The 19,915-nt window shown below is 41.1% G+C and overlaps 2 protein-coding genes across 4 annotated transcripts in view; one reads left to right on the forward strand and one right to left on the reverse strand.

Annotated features, from left to right (window-relative positions):
- Positions 1-19,915, forward strand: part of PCMT1 (protein-L-isoaspartate (D-aspartate) O-methyltransferase) — a 59,280-nt gene that overhangs the window by 35,657 nt on the left and 3,708 nt on the right. Inside the window, exons 4-7 of the mRNA XM_031012571.3 lie at positions 2,217-2,321; positions 5,837-5,957; positions 8,709-8,794; positions 14,473-14,642. Coding sequence (XP_030868431.1) covers positions 2,217-2,321; positions 5,837-5,957; positions 8,709-8,794; positions 14,473-14,642 — 482 coding nt within the window. The remainder of the gene's footprint in view (positions 1-2,216; positions 2,322-5,836; positions 5,958-8,708; positions 8,795-14,472; positions 14,643-19,915) is intronic.
- LRP11 (LDL receptor related protein 11) overlaps positions 1-19,915 on the reverse strand; it is an 82,295-nt gene that overhangs the window by 5,709 nt on the left and 56,671 nt on the right. The window contains exon 7 of one of the 3 annotated variants that reach the window (XM_063707946.1): positions 15,886-16,042. The exons of the other annotated variants lie outside the window; for them this stretch is intronic. Within the exon in view, the coding sequence (XP_063564016.1) occupies positions 16,008-16,042 (35 nt within the window). The 3' untranslated portion in view covers positions 15,886-16,007. Of the gene's footprint in view, positions 1-15,885; positions 16,043-19,915 lie in introns of those variants that run through there. 3 annotated transcript variants of the gene reach the window in all.

Consider the following 19,915-nt stretch of genomic DNA (forward strand, 5'->3'; position numbering starts at 1 on the left):
GTTCCTGTATACCTTTGTTCACACAGTCTTACCATTGGTAAAGCAAATCTCACCATTTGCTTTATCATTTATTCTCTCTCCCTTTATCCCCTCTCTCCTCTGTGTGTATGTGTGTGTATTATATTTCCGTTTTTCTGAGCTCTTTGAGGGTAAATTACAGGCATAATGCTCTTTACCTTTAATTTTTTTTGAGATGGAGTCTTGCTCTGTCGCCCAGGCTGGGGTGCAGTGGCGCAGTGGCACGTTCTCAGCTCACTGCAAGCTCTGCCTCTCGGGTTTACGCCATTGTCCTGCCTCAGCCTCCCAAGTAACTGGGACTACAGGCACCCATCACCACGCCTGGCTAATTTTTTGTATTTTTAGTAGAGATGGGGTTTTACTGTGTTAGCCAGGATGGTCTCGATCTCCTGACCTCGTGATCCTCCTGCCTCGACCTCCCAAAGTGCTGGGATTACAGGTGTGAGCCACTGCGCCCGGCCAATGCTCTTTACCTTTAAAAATAAGGACATTCTCTTACATACCCGTAGTACAGTTTTTGAAATCTGGAAGTCAGCATTGATACAACACTATTAGCCAATTTATAGACCTTATTCAGATTTCATCAATTATTCTGATAATATTCCTTATAGGAAAAGAAAGTGGTAGATTGTGAGTTTTATTTGATTGTCATGTCTTTTTAGTTTCCTTTAAAGAATGACTGAGAAATGGTTCCTTATTCTTTTATGGCCTTGAAAACCTTGAAAATTTTTACGAATATGGGCCATTTATTTTGTATAATGTCCCTCAATTTGGGTTTGTTTGATGTTTCCTCATAATTCAATATAGGTTATGCATTTTTGCCTGGCATATCCCAGAAATGAAGTATCTTAGCAGAGGCATTTGATGTCAGTGTGTCCCATAATTGTGATGTTAACTTTGATCATCTGATTAAGGTAGTGTTGACCAAGTTTTTCCACTGGAAAACTTTTTTCTGAACTCCATTGTAAAATTACTATTTTTCCTTTTGTGATTAATAATTATCTGGGGCAAACCCTTTGAGATTATGTAAATATCCTGTTTATTTTTCAAATGTTAGTCCACTAGTTTTAGCTTCCATTTATGATTTTTACCTGAATCAATCAGTTATTATTGAAATGGCTGCCCAAAGGCTGATTTTCATCATTTTTTCTATGTGTATTCATTATGTATCTATATATTTGTTGGGAACAGTTTTCCCTATTTTTCATTTATATTTGTATAGAATGATGTATTAATTTATCACTATAGATTAGTGGATGGGTATTTTTATCAACCAAGATCTGGTAGTAAATGTGTTTACTGCTATTGGATCTGATTTTTTTTTTTTTTTTTTTTTGAGATGGAGTCTTGCTCTGTTACAGCCCAGGTTGGAGTGCAGTGGCACGATCTCGGATCACTGCAATCTCCCCGTCCTGGGTTCAAGCAGTTCTCTGCCTCAGCCTCCCAAGTAGCTGGGATTACAGGTGCCCGCCACCATGCCCAGCTAATTTTCTTGTATTTTTAGTAGAGATGGAGTTTCACCATCTTAGCCAGACTGGTCTTGAACTCCTGACCTCGTGATCTACCTGCCTCAGCCTCCCAAAGTGCTGGAATGACAGGCCTGAGCCACCACGCCCAGCCTGATCTGATTATTTTTAATAATGAGAATACTGGCTGGGTGTGGTGGCTTATGTATGTCATCCCAGCACTTTGGGAGGCCGAGGTGGGCGGATCACCTGAGGTCGAGAGTTCGAGACCAGCCTGACCAACATGGAGAAACCTCGTCTCTATTAAAAATACAAAATTAGCCTTTGTATTTTTGTATTTGCTTATATATGCAAAGAATCTATTCCTTCCTTTTTGGAAGGAGTCACAAGAAACTAGTAATATTGGTTACCTTTACAGAGTGAAACCTGGATGGTTGGAAATGGGAGTAGGGTGGAGACTTTTCACTTATAAATCTTTTAATTTTTTTACTGAATTAATTAAAAGTTAAAAATTCACACACTGGAGGTCTAAAATTACTGAAACACATGATCTGAATGTAAGAATTCTAATCAAACAGTTTACTTAAGTAATACCTGGGCAGATAGCCAAGATAACTTGGTTATCTTGGTAGATGACAATAGTAGAAAAATTGGTAGAAAGTTGGCAACTTTATTTATATACCATGATGTGTGTACTTTAGTCTTAATGAATATTTTGTTTTCTTTTGGCAGCATGCATATGCGCTAGAACTTCTATTTGATCAGTTGCATGAAGGAGCTAAAGCTCTTGATGTAGGATCTGGAAGTGGAATCCTTACTGCATGTTTTGCACGTATGGTAAGAGTTTTATTTCTCATTCTGGCCCCAACAGAAGAATATTATATGATTTGGCTGTATGTTTTTTTAACTAGTGGTTTTCATGTTTATTTGTTTGTTAATTCTATTAGGATAGCAGTTGGAATGAGCATCACTTAGGATTTTGTTGTTGTTGCAAGTGACAGAACATGCAACCCAAACTGGCAGAGCTAAAAGGGAGTTTATTTAGTTCATATAACAGAAAAGTCTAGGGGTGTATACGGTCTGTTCTGTGACTGGATTTAGAAGAGCAGATGTTGTTATTGACGATAGGGTTCTCTCTGTTTCTTGATTTGGCTTTACTTTCCTCCACATGTTGGTGTCATTATCCGGTAAGCTCTACCCTTGTAATCACAAGATGGTGGCCAGTAGCTCCCAAACTACCTTCTTCCAAGTTCTGATTTGGCAGAAAAGAATAGAATAAGCCTGGTTTTCTTTTCTTTTTTTTTTTTTTTTTTTTCTTAAAAACAGAGGTTTTATTGCATTTGGTCCACAGTTGGTATTTCACCTTATCTCATGGTGCAGGGACCCTGGGTAGGGGACTCTCTACAGTACTTGGTGGGGCATGTGGCTGGGGGAGACAGAGCAGTATAGCTGGTCAGGCCCAGAAGGGGAGAAGGAAGGCTGGGGGCTCCTTAAAACCTACTGAGGGACCAGACACGGTGGCTCACACCTATAATCCCAGCACTTTGGGAGGCTTAGGCAGGCAGATCACATGAGGCCAGGAGTTCGAGACCAGCCTGGCCAACGTGGTGAAACCCCATCTCTACTAAAAATAGAAAAATTAGCCAGGCATGGTGGAGCACCTGCAGTCCCAGCTACTCAGGAGGCTGAGGCAGGAAAATCCCTTGAGCCCAGGAGGTGGAGGTGCAGTAAGCCTTGATTGCACCACTGCACTCCAGCCTGGGCAACAACAACAACAACAAAAACCTACTGAGGCACAGTGTGGGGGGTGGGGTTAGCATGGAGAGGGGGTCAGGCTTAGCCCCGACAACTCAGCATTCTACTTCCTTGTACAGGCCTCAGTTTCCCCACCAGGCCCTGGGACATGTCTGAGGGTCCCAGGGAAATCCAGTCACTCAGGAGCCTGAGATATTTAGCATCGTAGCTGGGCCCCGTCTCCCAGGGGACTCATTTCCCAGCACCCTCTCCACTGTCCCTGCCCAGAATGAGCCTGGTTTCTAAACATTCCTGCAGATTTACCAGGATGAAGGTAAAACTTCTGCATTAGAAAAAGTGCTCTTAGAAAAATAATGCCTTGTTATACTTCTGCCTTTTCTCATCAGAGTCTTATCTGGTCAATGGCTATCCAGAGTATTAACTGGGCACCCACTAATATATGTTGGAGTAAAGGTTGATCATTGCTTAGATCATCAAATCAGTTTGATTTGAGAAATATCGTGCCTGGAGGACAGATTGGAATATTCTGATCTAGTTAAATTGGGAGTTGTGGATCCACCTTGGACTAGAATCCATGTAACTTGCTATAAATGTATAATCAGCAGACTTACTAGAATGTAAGCTCCAGGGAGTTGGAAATTTTGTCTGCTCTTTTTTATCATGATGGTATCCTAAACATCTAAAACAATGCCTGGCACATAATAAGGACTCATATTTTCTCAGATGTTTTGCTCATTTTGTAAAGGTTAAGTCCTCATTAATGGATATCAGTGATTTTTTTTAAGGTTAGAAATGCCATTTAATAAATGACTCATTCTCTATACTTGACATGTTTATAGTTTTAGAGGATGTATTCATTTTAAAAAATCATTTGGTTTCTGAGTTATTTTTCATAAAATGGCATTAATGTTTTTCACACATTTACCATGTGTGAAAGTACTTTGTGTTTTAAGCACTAGAGCCTGTGTTCTAAGTGCTACCCCATTTTTATGATGGGGTATATGCCTTTTTCCTCCCCATTTTGTACTGAGGAACCTGATTCATACAAGGAATGATAGGCCAGGTGTGGTGGCTCACGCCTGTAATCCCAGCACTTTGGGAGGCTGAGGCAGGGGGATCACCTGAGGTCTGGAGTTCGAGACCAGCCTGGCCAACATGGTGAAGCCCCGTCTCCACTAAAAATACAAAAATTAGCTGGGTGTGGTGGCACACACCTGTAATCCCAGCTATTTGGGAGGGTGAGGCAGGAGAATTGCTTGAGCCCGGGAGACAGAGGTTGCAGTGAGCTGAGATCACGCCACTGTACTCCAGCCTGGCCAACAAAGCGAGACTTTATCTCAAAAAAAAAAAAGAAAAAAAAAAAAGAAGGAACAGTTAACTTGCCAAGGTATGTATGTATGTAAGTGATGACACTTAGACAAGAACCCAGATAGTTTGACTTCAAAGCCTTTATGTGTTAATTTTTTAAATTTTTATATTTTTTCTTGAAACATTTATACTTAATATTTTAATTTACAAATAAATATGCAAAGAAGGGATTTTTGTTGTTGTTGCTTTTTGTTTGTTTTCTGAGACAGGGTCTCAGTCTGTCATCCAGGCTGGAGTGCAGTGGCACGATCTCAGCTCACTGCAGCCTCTGCCTCCCAGGCTCAAGTGATCCTCACACCACATCAGCCTCCTAAGTAGCTAGGACTTAGGAGGCACATGCCACCACACCTGGCTAGTTTTTGTATTCTTTTGTAGAGATGGGGTTTTGCCATGTTGCTCAGGCTGGTCTCAAACTCCTAGGCTCAAGCAGTCTACCTGCCTCTGCCTCCCAAAGTGCTGGGATTATAGGTGTGAGCCACTGTATATATTTTCATGTTTTCTACTAAAAGCAGTAGAAACAAGTGTAGAAATTCCTTCCCATCAGGCAGGAGTTAGGGTGTGTGGTGGCTCACTCCTGTAATCCCAGCACTTTGGGAGGCCGAGGCGGGCAGATCACGAGGTCAGGAATTTGAGACCAGCCTGACCAACGTGGTGAAACCCTGTCTCTACTAAAAATACAAAAAAATTAGCTGGGCATGGTGGTACGTGCCTGTAATCTCAGCTACTCAGAAGGCTGAGGCAGGAGAATCGCTTGAACCTGGGAGGCAGAGGTTGCAGTGAGCTGAGATTGTGCCACTGTACTCCAGCCTGGGTGACAGAGCGAGACTCTCTCAAAAAAAAAAAAAAAAAAAAAAAAAAGAAATTCCTCCCTGTCAAATTCTTTATGTAACATTTTAATATTTAAAGTTATACTTTAGATGGAATTTAAATAAAAAATTATTGTATTACTATTAAATATTGGTAATTTTCTTCAAAGTTCTAGATTTAATCTAAGAAAGATATAATTTTTCTTAGTATTACAAGTTTTATTCAATGAGAGTGATAGTTGAGAAAGTTGTATATATGGTAAATAATTTATGATAAACTGAGTGTTTAGCAATCTATAGCAGCCTTAAGCTATTTTTGTTTTCTCTTTGCAGAATATGACTTTCGATAAGGAAAAACTTCAATAATACTTTAGAAAAACAAATTTAGCCCAATGAGCTACTGAATTGTTTTCTCTTTTCCAGGTTGGATATACTGGAAAAGTCATAGGAATTGATCACATTAAAGAGCTAGTAGATGACTCAATAAATAATGTCAGGAAGGACGATCCAACACTTCTGTCTTCAGGGAGAGTACAGCTTGTTGGTAAGTATCAGAAAACTTTAAAAATTTCTTCAGAGGATTTTTATTTTCAGAAGATCCAATGCAAGCTAAATAATACTCAGAGGTAATTATTGCATTTTTTTTTACAATCACTTTTAAGTACTAAAAAATAAAAACGATTATTTTTGCTCACCTACTGAGTATTTTGCAGCCATCTCTTTGTGAGTTTAATTTTGTATTTTCCTATTAACCTCTGAGATTGAATTTTTTGTAATGTGTTTGACCATTAGGATTTTGTCTTTTGTGAAGTACCTGTTCAGATATTGGATTGCTTGTATTTTTGACTTACAGGGCTTCTAGCCCTTTGTCTATATATATAAATACATTTCTTCTCCCATCTGAGGTGTGCCTTTTCGTCTTATTGGTACCCTTTTGATAATAGAAATTCTTAATTTTAATGTAGTCAGACTTACCAATTTTTTTCAGTGCTTTCTGTGTCCTTTTTAAGGATACTCTGAGGCCATGAAGATATGTCTCTTATTATTTCTTAGAATCTTTATCATTTTTAGCTTTTCATGTTTAGGTTTTTGATCTTCCTGATGTTGGTTTTTGTGTATGTGTGAGGTAAAGGTGCAGTTATATGTTTTTGTGTATGAATATCCAGTTGTATTCCCCAGACACACTCAGTTTTGTTTAAAAGATAAAATATTGGCCAGGAGCGGTGGCTCACACCTGTAATCCCAGCACTTTGGGAGGCTGAGGTGGGCAGATCATGAGGTCAAGAGTTTGAGACCAGCCTGACCAACATGGTGAAACTCCGTCTCTACTAAAAATACAAAAATTAGCTGGGCGTGGTGGCGCACGCCTGTAGTCCCAGCTACTCGGGAGGCTGAGGCAGGAGAATCGCTTGAACCCGAGAGGCGGAGGTTGCAGTAAGCTGAGATCGCACCACTGAACTCCAGTCTGGCGACAGAGCTAGAGTCCGTCTCAAAAAAATAAATAAAATAAAATAAAACAAAGGCCCGGGCAGCTCTAGTAGCCACAGCCACCTCTAGAGGGATCTGGCTGAGGAGGAAGTGGAGGTGTTGCTTGCCTTGGCCTTTGCCCTGATCCTGTGTGGACACTGAAAGGGGAATACAGGAGTAAACCACACCAAAATGAGTCTCATGTTGCCAGTGAGGGACGTGAGAGATCAAGAGATAGACGAAGGTCAAGTGACAGATCACGGGATTCATCTCATGAAAGAACAGAGTCTCAACTCACTTCTTGTATTAGAAATGTTTCTTCTCTGGCTGGATGTGGTGGCTCATGCCTGTAATCCCAGCACTTTGGGAGGCCAAGGCGGGCGGATCACTTGTCAGGAGTTCGAGACCAGCCTGGCCAACATGGTGAAACCCCGTCTCTACTAAAAGTACAGAAATAAGCCGGGCATGGTGGCAGGCACCTGTAATCCTAGCTACTCAGGAGGCTGAGGCAGGAGAATCGCTTGAACCTGGGAGGCGTAGGTTGCAGTGAGCTGAGATCGCGCCATTGCACTCTAGCCTGGCAGACAAGAGCGAGACTTCGTCTCAAAAAAAAAAAAAAAAAAAAAAGAAATGTTAACTCCTTCAACACGACAGCACCATGTTGCATGAGAAAAAGATCACAGTTCCTCTCGTCCAAGCAGTCCTTGTTCTCCAAAAGCCTCCCCAGATGGTTCCATTAGCAGTACTGGGAACAGCAGTAGAAACAGTAGTCAGTCAAGTTTAGATAATAGCTGTTAAGATATCTGGGGAGATGGTGTTTGTATTTGAGAATGCAAAAGAAGGAGCTCTGAATATAAGAACATAAGAACAAATAGCACCAATAGTGAGTAACACTAGATTTGTTGTAAACCCATCTGTTTCTACTGCACAGCCAAATACAGTGTTGGGCAGGATGTTTGTTTGGATCTGGCCGAGAACATAACTTTACACAACCCAATGAGAAAGGAGAGTATGAAGTAGCAGAGGGAATTGGTTCCACTGTGTTTGAATCTATTCTGGATTACTATAAAATAGGAATTACCTGTTGTCCTGATGGCATAACTGTTCCTGAATTGAGAGAAGCATGGGACTATCTATGTATGTCTTTTGAATGTAGTACTATTAAGGTACTATATCTTAAGTTAACTTAAATAGGTGCTTCTGCCAAAGTATTCCTCCAGTAAAATTCATATAGTTTGCTGCCCATAAGGAGCAAAAAATATTTATCTTGGGCTTATTTGAATGATTAGGATGAGATTTAAAACAGAACTTTTCAGTTCCGTTATCTCCAGTGCCGTTTCATGCTTTAGAGTGAGTCACGTGCAGGGAGTGTGAACGTCAGAGGTGGTTTATTATCCAGTCTGCCTTATCCTTAATCTGTTCACAGATATTTATTTACTAATGCTTTCGTTCTTAAGAGTTGTGGGATAGAGGCTGGGCGCAGTGTCTCACACCTGTACAGCCAGCACTTTGGGAGGCTGAGGCGGGTGGATCACCTGAGGTCAGGAGTTCAAAAAAAAGAGTTGTGAGATAGGAAAATGAAGTGCTTTTCATTTACTAAATGATTGTTAACTCCAGTTTTTCATAAAATAAAATTCCATTGTTTTAATGTTTCTGACCAAACAAAAAATAAAATGAGTCAAAAACAGCAAAAAAGTGAATATCCAGTTGTCCCAGGATCATTTATTGAAAAATCTATCCTTTCTCCATTGTAAACCTCCTGTACTAGAATTCTTCACATTAAGTTTGATCTAAACAGGTTTTTAAAGCATAGCTGTTTTTCTTTCAGTGGGGGATGGAAGAATGGGATATGCTGAAGAAGCCCCTTATGATGCCATTCATGTGGGAGCTGCAGCCCCTGTTGTACCCCAGGCGGTGAGTCGGGATTTCTTCTGTTTGTGTGTTTTTATTCAACTAAAACTCTATAAGACTTAAATAGAAAAGACTTCTAGATGATGTTCAAAATATAATTAGACTTTTATATCATACATTTTGGTTACAATTAGCTGTTACTCTTTTTTCATATGCAAACAATTGTATAAATGACATGAAAATTACTAAACCCCAGTTTGTGGCGCTCATATTTGATCCAGGTAAGAACTAGGACAACAGTAGAATTGGGAAAACCCCTCTGGAGTTTATGACCTGATAATCGGGGATTTTTTGTTTGTTTTTTGTTTTTTTTTTTTTTTGAGGTGGAGTTTTGCTCTTGTCGCCCAGGCTGGAGTGCAGTGGCCCAATTTCAGCTCACTGCAACCTCCGCCTCCCGGGTTCAAGTGATTCTCCTGCCTCAGCCTCCCGAGTAGCTGGGATTACAGGCGCCCGCCACCACGCCCAGCTAATTTTTGTATTTTTAGTAGAGACGGGGTTTCACCATGTTGGCCAGGCTGGTCTCGAACTCCTGAGCTCGGGTGATCTGCCCGCCTTAGCCTCCGAAAGTGCTGGGATTACAGGCGTGAGCCACTGCACCCGGCCAGTTTGATGTTTTTCAAATAGCAGAATATGTAAGGCTGTATTTGGTGTATGGGAGATATGAGAAAGTATTTGCCATACATTATATTCTCACAAAGCTTGTATTCTAGAAGAGATATGTCATATATGTAACTGGGAAATTAGCGATATGATAACATATAATTAACACAGGATATCTATTGGAAAATAAAATATGCATATGAGGGAGAGAATTGTGCAGTGAGTGGTCAAGGAGACATCACACACGGATGGAACTTGAACTGAATCTTAAAGAATAGTAGGATATATGGCCGGGCATGGTGGCTCATGCATGTAACCCCAGCACCTTGGGAGGCCAAGGTGGGAGGATTGCTTGAGCCTAGGAGTTTGAGACCAGTCTGAGTAACATGGCAAGACCCTGTTTAAAAAAAAAAATTAGCCAGGCACAGTGGCGCATATGCCTGTAGCCCCAGCTACTCTGGAGGCTGAGGTGGGAGAATTGCTTGAGCCCAAGCTGTTGAGGCTGCATTGAGCCATGTTTGTGCCATGGCACTGTAGCCTGTGGTCCTAGATTTCTGTTACATATGGCTTTTGCGTAGTTCTTGACTAGATGACCAGGGGATGAAGGTGACACTGTTTCTTCTGTCTAGTCTCATCCGTTTTTTTTGTAGGCTTAGATCAGTTATGGGAAGATGAAAGTTGTATAATTTGTTCTGGTCATTGACTTGCTGCTTATTGGCCAAGTGACTGGGAAAATGACTTAATTGCTTTGGCCCTGTTGATTATCTGTTTAACAAAAAAAAAGTAGCTCACGCCTGTAATCCCAGCACTTTGGGAGGCTAAGGCAGATGAATCACTTGTGCTCAGAAGTTCGAGACCAGCCTGGGCAACATGGTAAAACTCCATCTCTACAAAAAATACAAAAAATTAGATGTGGCAGGCACTTGTAGTCCCAGCTACTCAAGAGGCTGAGGTGGGAGGATAGCTTGGATTGCGTGAGCCTGAGAGGTTGAGGCTGCAGTGAGCCATGCTTGTACTACTGCATTCCAGCCTGGGTGACAAAGTGAGACCCTGTCTCAAAAAAAAAAAAAAAAAAGGTAGATTGAACCGGTGGTTTTAACACATTTTAACTGAAGTATTAATATAATGTAGAAAATTTTACAAGTCATAAACGAACAGCTCAATGAATTTGAACACATGACCAATGGGTTTTTAACTTTTCAAAAAAAAATATTGACAACCTAGAGTGAACAGTTAAAATCTGAAATAGAACTGTGCTTAAATGAGGCGGGTGGGTGCAGGGCCCATTCCTCCCTACTGGGACCCTGAAGTGATCTTGAAAGATAGTTCTAGATTTAATTAAACTGAATTTAAATATTGTAGTAATACTTGCAAGTGTTATAGGGGTATGTATACATCTGATTTAAGATAGATGTACTGAAGGGGCTTTCCAGTTTTAAGATAGCAGAATGAAGATATTTATGCCTTCTTTTGGATATCACCCCAAGATAACCAGAAAAACAAAAGCATAAACTCCATACTCAATTAACTAGGAGACTATACCTGCAATCCTGAACTCCACGGTGTATGAAGATAGAAAGCAGATGGAATAATAGCTGACCCAGGAGGGTAGAGGAAGTAGAAACTAAAGAGACTACAGAGTGAAATATTATGCATACGCAGTTTGCTCTGCAAAACTCTGAAAAGGCTTAGGAATTGGTGGCATCAAGACCTTGAAAATCATAGGTAAAGCATGGGTCTGAAAAGAGGGAATGCTGCTTGAGACTCTGCATGAGGAATAATCAGCACTAATCCCTAAGTAAGAAATTTTCTAAAAACTGATGGACATAATTCTAACACAAAGAATTTTTAAAATAAGAAAAAAGAACAACCATATCATTTATATTCAGAATATTAGGGGATAAAGAGAAGATTCTGAAAGCCTCTAGAGGCCAGGTGTGGTGGCTCACACTTCTCAGCAGTTTGGGAGGCCAAGGAAGGAGGATCGCTTGAGGATCTGAGTTTGAGACCAGCCTGGGCAACATAGCGAGACCCCATCTGTACAGAAAAATTTAAAAATTAGCCAGATGTGGCAGCCTGTGCCTGTAGTCCCAGCTACATGGGAGGCTGAGGTGGGAGGATTGCTTGAGCCCAGGAAGTTGAGATTTCAGTGAACCATGATTGCACCACTGTATTCCAGCCTAGGTGACAGAGCAAGACCCTGTCTCTAAAAAAAATAAATAAAAGCTTCTAGAAAAATAAAACAGATCTCCTGTTAAGGACTGGTAATCAGAAAGGCATCAGACTGCAAACAGCATTAGAATTCGTAAGTCAGAGTACCAAACCATCGAATTCTGAGTTGAAAATTATTTCCAACCTTGAATTCTGTATGCACACACATCATCAAGATAGTTTTAGGTTTGCAAATCTCCATCTCTTTCTTTTAATACATTCCATGCACTATTTCACAAAATGCTTCTGAAGGAACTTTCTTAAATGATTAAGATGTCTTAAAATGTCTTAAAATTTAATGTATTAAAATGCCATTTTTGTCATCCAAAAATGAAATGAGGGAAGAGACAGATAGTAGGAAAAACCAAAAGAGGAAACCACATAGGGCATCTTGATCAGGCAGAGGCATGGAAGTTTGCGAGATTGTTACAAAGGGAAGGGCCTGGATGGAAGCTGTGCAGCGGGCCTGGAGAATAACCAGCTCAGATTTGGAGCAAGAGGAGGAAAGGAAACAATGATTGGATACTTCTTGACTCAGCAGCAAATCATAGTTACACAGTCATAACTAGAAATGATTTTAATAAAAAATGGTTGGATTGGGGGAAGGAAGCAGAATGTAGATTAAGGGAGTTCAATCCTTATCTAGCATATGTTTTGAAATACAAAGGTAAATACTAGAAGACATAGCTAAAAGGATTTGAAATGACTGGATTTAGAGAGCAAGGGTGGGGGTAGGGAGAGGAAGTCAGCTGTTTTTCATTATAAGCCTTGAAATTGAGAAAAACAAGAAGATAGACTTGCAGACAACCAAAACTTTGATTGAGGGCACCCTTTCCTGAGGTAATAAATATCCAAAGTAAGGTTTCTGGCTGGGCATGGTGGCTCATGCCTGTAATCCCAGTACTTTAAGAGGCCGAGGAGAGCGGATCACTTGAGGTTAGGAGTTCGAGACCAGCCTGGCCAACATGTTGAAAGCCCGTCTCTATTAAAAATACAAAAAAAATTAGTCGGGCTCGGTGGTGGGCACCTGTAATCCCAGCTACTTGGGAGGCTGAGGCATGAGAATTGCTTGAACCTGGGAGGCGGAGGTTGCAGTGAGCCGAGATCGTGCCACTGCACTCCAGCCTGGGTGACAGAGCGAGACTTAGTCTCAAAACAACAAAAAACTACAACAAAAAACAAAACAAAACAAAAAACCGAAGTAAGCTTTCTTCTTTAATGTTTTTTATTAATAGTGATCCATAAAGCTATATGAAAATGGTAACATGATTTAAAAGTTTTCTGACTGTAAGAGCTTTCATTGAGTACTCTTGGTTCTTCATTGACAGGAGTGTCCTCATTCTAACACTGCAGGGACTCCAGCCCTACCTTCCCTCCTTATGGTACCACTAAACCTCAACTGAATCATATAACTAGGGTTCCCTTATCCCTTCAGTGATGCCCTAGATTCTACAATAATAGGATAGGGATTCCTTGCTGATTTTCTACACTTCCTCTCCTCCCCTCCTCCTTCCTTCAAACCCACAAAGATTCAAAACAGGCACACAGGCATTAGAATTCTATGCTCTGCCTTTGGCCCGCCAAGAGGATAGTTCTATATTAGTTGGTTCAGTTCAAACATTTTGAGCACTACAGTTGTACCAGGTACTGTGTTAGATGCTAAAGACACAAAGATGAATAAGACACAGTCCCCATCCTCAAGAGCTTGTCGTTTAATAGAGGAGGCTGATAGTTGAGTAATAATATAACAATCAAAGTATGTACAGGGTGAGTATCCCTTCTCCAAAATATTTGGGACCAGAAGTGTTTTGGATTTTGGATTTTTTCAGATTTTTTCACATTTTGGAATATTTACATATACATAATGAGATATCTTGGGAATGGGACCAAATCTAAACATAAAACTCATTTATGTTATACCTCTTATACACGTAGCCTGAAGGTAATTTTGTATAATATTTCAAATAATTTTGTGCATGGAATAAAGTTGTGACTGCATTTTGACTGTGACTTGCCACATGAGGTCAGGTGTGAAATTATCTACTTGTGGTGTCATGTTGATGTTCAGAGTTTTGGATTTTGGAGCATTTCCAGTTTCGGGTTTTCAGATTATTGATGCTCAACCTGTATATACTATGTATTTATTTTTAAGACGGAGTCTCGCTCTGTCACCCAGGCTGGAGTGTGGTGGCGTGATCTTGGCTAACTGCAGCCTCCGTCTCTGGGTTCAAGCAATTCTCTTGCCTCAGCCTCCCGAGTAGATAGGACTACAGGCATCCGACACCATGCCTGGCTAATTTTGTACTTTTTTAGTAGAGTTGGGGTTTCACTGTGTTGGCCAGGCTGGTCTTGAACTCTTGACCTCAAGTGATCTGCCCACCTTGGCCTCCCAAAGTGCTGGGATTACAGGCGTGAGCCACCGTGTCTGGCCTTAATTTGTATATACTAAATAAAGAACGTTTCTGCTTTCTGCCTATGGACACTAAAAGTTGTTTATAATGATGTCAAATGACTATTAATATAAAATCTGGGCCAGGCACAGTAGCTCACGCCTGTAATCCAAGCACTTTGGGAAGCCGAGGTGGGTGGAGTACTTGAGGTCAGGAGTTCGAGACCAGTGTGGCCAATATGGTGAAACCTTGTCTCTACTAAAAATACAAAAATTAGCTGGGCATGGTGGCGTGTGCCTGTAGTCCCAGCTACTTGGGAGACTGAGGCAGGAGAATCACTTGAACCCGGGAGGCAGAGGTTGCAGTGAGCTGAGATCATGTCATTGCACTCCAGCCTGGGTGACAGAGTGAGACCCTGTCTCAAAAATAAATAAATAAAATATGTAACTTGGTGGTGTATGTGCTTTTTTTTTCTTTTAGCTAATAGATCAGTTAAAGCCCGGAGGAAGATTGATATTGCCTGTTGGTCCTGCAGGCGGAAACCAAATGTTGGAGCAGTATGACAAGCTACAAGATGGCAGCATCAAAATGAAGCCTCTGATGGGGGTGATATACGTGCCTTTAACAGATAAAGAAAAGCAGTGGTCCAGGTGGAAGTGATTTTATCTTCTGCTCTTTCTTCTTCCACACATGCAAGGTGAAAGGGTGTGGATTTTAAGACATTAGACTACAAGAGCTGTTTTTGGTTGTCACCTTTATGCTCCTCCATTATAACGTCAGAAATTCATTACATTAAAAATGTGAAAAATGTTGCATGGTCTGCCCTTATTTTGGTTTAACATATATATCTTTGGGAAAGGGAGGGTGAGACTTGGTTGGCACAAAGGCTTTTTTTTTTTTTTAAGAGAGACTTTCAGCTTCAATTCAGTACTTTGTAAGGATTTTTTCTTCATTATCAGCCACACTGTTTTTATATTTTTAAATTATTTTTATAGCACTGGATGGGCATGGAAACAATGAGTTTGGTCTGTAAAAGAGGCCAGGCAGAGTGGCTCACGCCTGTATTCCTAGCACTTTGGGAGGCCTAGGCGGGCGGATCACTTGAGGTCAGGAGTTTGAGACTAGCCTGGCCAACATGGTGAAACCCCGTCTCTATTAAAAATACAAAATCAGCTGGGCGTGATGGCACAGGCCTGTAATCCCAGCTACTCAGGAGGCTGAGCCAGGAGAATTGCTTAAACCCTGGAGGCGGAGGTTGCAGTGGGCCGAGATTTTGACACTGCACTCCAGCCTGGGAGACAGAGCAAGGCTCTGTCTCAAAAAAAAAAAAAAAAAAAAAACAAGGGGCCATCATTTCCTGCCCTGTTTATTGTACCAACAAGGAGAAAGAAAGGGAAAGATAACAGTCGTCTCAGTTTTCTAAAATGTCAGAATACCAGAGAGGACATTCTACCTCTCAGCTTGGTTTATCTGTTTCAATCAAATCATAGATACCTGACAGCCCATGCCTATTTTTCATTCAGCCTTGTTTAAGAGTCACCTTCTCCCCATTCTATAGAATAGGCCAGCCACTGTTTAAGCTATTCTGGCTAAATTACTAGGAAGAAGCAAGGATTCTACAAGTTACCCAATGAGTGCCCAGGTCTCACAAACCCACCCAAAGGGTCAGCAGCATGCAGCAACTTTCAGCACAGCATGGCTTATAAAGAATGTCCACTTTTGTTTTATGTCTCAGCATAATCTGAATATTTTGTTTGAAGCCAAGATTTCTCTTTTTTCCTCCCCTTCCCACTCCCTTCCATGAGAGAGACATCAGTACATAACAGTGCCATTAGCTCAAATTACTTGAAATTAAATGCCAAAACAAGAACGGCTTTACAGTTTCCTTGTCTTAGAATCTTATTTTTATTTGACATAAAGATTCTTATTTTAAAATAATTAGTTTCTTAATAAGTAAAAGGAGTGATAATAAGTTTAATAGATCTCTCAATTTTGTTTTTATTCTTCACCAATAGCTATTTTCCGTGAATTATAGCGTGGAGCACAGCCACTGAAAAAAAAAAAAAAAAAAGCATTTTAGTCCAGGCATTTTGGGAGGCTGAGGCGAGCCAATCATCTTAAGTCAGGAGTTTGAGACCAGCCTGGCCAACATGGTGAAACCCTGTCTCTACTAAAAACACAAAAATTAGCTGGGCATGTTGGCTTGCATCTGTAGTCCCAGGCACTCAGGAGGCTGAGGCAGGAGAATTGCTTGAACCCAGGAGGCGGAGGTTGCAGTGAGTCGAGATCACACCACTGCATTCTAGCCTGGGTGACAGAGCGAGACTCTGTCTCAAAAAAAAAAAAAAAAATTAAAACTTAAAATTAAAAAGGCATTTAAAAAATTACTGGTTTTTTCAACTGGAATCAGCTGTAGTTATTAACAACTAACTAAAACCTTCCTTCACTTTGCTTCTAGTATGGTTTATACAATTACATAATTGTGAGATTATTGTAGTATAAAAGGGGCAAATATGTTACTGAAATTACTGAAATTTGATAAGAAGAGTTGATTTTCATTAGCAACTTAGAAATTTTTCTTTTTATATACAATAAATATTAGTGTTGAACATCTTGCCTATAATTTAATTATGAAGGAATTATAAAAAGGGAATTTTGTTTTTATGACTAGAGGTAGATTTACTGTGAAGCTAACAAAGCTGAAGTTGCAGAGCCCTTGCTTGTCTAGGTTTTCTCTGACCCTGTTCTTAATTTAATTTAATTAAAAAAATTTTTTTTTTTGAGACGGAGTCCTGCTCTGTTACCCAGGCTGTGTAGAGCAGTGGTGCAATCTCAGCTCACTACAAACTCCGTCTCCCAGGTTCAAGCAGTTCTCCTGCCTCAGCTTCCCAAGTAGCTGAGAGTATAGGCGCCCAGCTAAATTTTGTATTTTTAGTAGAGAAGGGGTTTCACCATGTTGGCCAGGCTGGTCTCGAACTCCTGACCTCAGGTGATCTGCCCGCCTCGGCCTCCCAAAGTGCTAGGATTACAGGTGTCAGCCACCATGCCTGGCCCTGTTCTTAATTTTATATTATGCGTAGTCTTACTGATTTTTTTTTTAACTTCATAAAAAGGTTCCCGTTTTCTAATTATATAAACCTTAGGTCCCCACAAAACCTGAATCCACCTTTGATAAAACCAAACTATTTGTATTAAGAAATTTAAAATAGGGCCAGGTATGGTGGCTTATGCCTGTAATCCCAATGCTTTGGGAGGTTGAGGGGGGAGGATCACTTGAGGCCAGAAGTTCAAGACAAGCCTGGGAAACATAGTGAGATCTCGTATCTACTAAAAATTTAAGAACTAGCCAGGCGTAGTGGTGTGCACTTCTAGTTCTGGCTACTTAGGAGGCTGAGATAAGAGGATCACTTTAGCCCAGAAGCGGCAGTGAGCTGTGATCACCACAGCATTCCAGGCTGGGCAACAGAGCAAGACCTTATCTTTAAAAAATATATTTAGAATAATTTTTAAATTTATGGACAATTATTCAGTCATCTGCTAAACATTAAATGTATACCTGCTTTTAGGCTGGGCACAGTGGCTCACGCCTGTAATCCCAGCACTTTGGGAGGCCAAGGCGGCAGATAACAAGGTCAGGAGATCGAGACCATCCTGGGTAACATGGTGAAACCCCGTCTCTCCTAAAAATACAAAAAAATTAGCCGGGCGTGGTGGCAGGCACCTCTAGTCCCAGCTACTCGGGAGGCTGAAGCAGGAGAATGGCGTGAACCTGGGAGGCCAAGCTTGCAGTGAGCCGAGATCGCGCCACTGCACTCCAGCCTGGGCAACAGAGTGAGACTCTGTCTCAAAAAATGTATACCTGGTTTTCTTTTTGACCTTCAAAGTTTTTTAAAAATTGAACAAATTTAGGCTGGGCACAGTGGCTCACGCCTGTAATCCCAGCACTTTGGGAGGCTGAGGCGGGCGGATCACGAGGTCAGGAGATCGAGACCATCCTGGCCAACATGGTGAAACTCCATCTCTACTAAAAAAACAATACAAAAATTAGCTGGGCGTGGTGGCAGGCACCTGTAATTCCAGCTACTCGGGAGGCTGAGGCAGGAGAATCACTTGAACCTGGGAGGCGGAGGTTGCATTGAGCCTACATTGTGCCACTGTACTCTAACCTGGCGACAGAGTAAGACTCTGTCTCAAAAAAAAAAAAAAAAAATTGAGCAAATTTACATGTTCGCACCATCAGAAAAAAAAAATTTCTCCAGGTGTACCAGGAGGACTTTCTAATTTTTCTGTTGTAGATGCTTTTCTTTGGCCATTTGTTCAGTTGCTAAATATTTTTCAGCGTGAGGATCTTCTTAATGTTATTCGTGAATTCAACCAATATGCATATGCCAACTAGGCCAGGCACTGTACTAGGTGCCAGGAGTCGTCAGCTGTGAATTTGAAACTGACTGCTCTCATGGAGCTTACAGTAACGTAGGAGATGCAAAGACCAAGATGAATAGGCAGTTATAGGGTAGTGTTCAGACTCGCGGTAGGGAGCCAGGCATTGAAGTGATCAGAATTACATTTCAGAAAGATAACTCTAGCTGTTATGTAGAGAGTAGCCTGGGAAGGGACAAAAGTCGAGTCAGAAACAGGAAGTGGTTACAGCAATTCAAGGGTGAAATGATGGTCTGCATTAAGGCAGTGTTAGTAAGGATAGAGAGAAGTGGGTGGATAGCTACATCTAAAATACTGTCACTGTTTTCTGGGAATTATCATCTAAAAAGTTCCCTAGTCAACTTCTTGCCAGGCTACGTGATTTCTGTTCTTTCAAAGTTTCCGTTTTTGTTTTTGTTTTGTTTTGATACAGTCTCTCTCTGTTACCCAGGCTGGAGTGCAGTGGCATGATCTCTGCTCACTGCAGCCTCAACCTCCTGGGCTCAAGTGATCCCCCCTGCCTCAGCCTCCTGAGTAGCTGGGACCACAGGGTGTGCCACCATACTCAGCTGATTTTCTTGTTTTTTTTGTAGACAAGGGGTTTTGCCATGTTGCCCAGGCTGGTCTCGGACTCCTGAGCTCAAGCGTTCCACCCACCTCAGCCTCCCAAAGTGCTGGGATTACAGGCTTGAGCCACCAGCCTCAAACTTTCTTCAGGATTACTTTAACTCATTATAATACTTTCCTAGGAACCTTCTCTTGTGTCTCACCAGCTTTCCACCTTTCTTACTGAGGAATAATCCAGAGCTAATTGCGGTGCTCTGATGAGGGTGAGATCCCATTTTTGCTGAGGAGATGTGGCAGAAACTGTATTTTTAAAAATGAGAATTAGTGGACACGTGGAATTCCAGTACCAAGTAAAGATCCAAACTTGAATGTAGACTTGAGTCTTTTTACACTTGGAAAGATGTCACTTGTAATTTTGGTGGATTAATAGAAGGGGAGACAATGCCAGATCTATAGGCCAGAGACCTAGAATCTGTGGAATTGTGTTCATGACTGTGGACATGTAATAGTTGTATTAGTTGCTACAGAAAGTTAATAGTTCTTAAGTATGTATTTTATTTTAAATAAATAATTTATATGTAAAAATATTTTGTTAATCTTCTGGTAAAAGTTTTATTTTTATTTATTTATAGATATTTTTGAGACAGAGTCTTGCTCTGTCACCCAGGCTGGAGTGCAGTGATGCGATCTTGGCTCACTGCACCTCCGCCTCCTGGGTTCAAGTGATTCTCCTGCCTCAGCCTCCCGCATAGCTGGGACTACAGGCACGCACCACGAGGCCCGGCTAATTTTTGTATTTTTAGTAGAGACGGGGTTTCACTGTGTTGACCAGGCTGGTCTCAAACTCCTGACATCAAGTGATCCACCCGCCTCAGCCTCCCAAACTGCTGGAATTACAGGTGTGAGCCACCACACCCAGACTATTTTTGTTTTTAGT

The sequence above is a fragment of the Gorilla gorilla genome, chromosome 5, assembly GCF_029281585.2.
Source record: "Gorilla gorilla gorilla isolate KB3781 chromosome 5, NHGRI_mGorGor1-v2.1_pri, whole genome shotgun sequence".
Taxonomy (NCBI): Eukaryota; Metazoa; Chordata; class Mammalia; order Primates; family Hominidae; genus Gorilla; species Gorilla gorilla.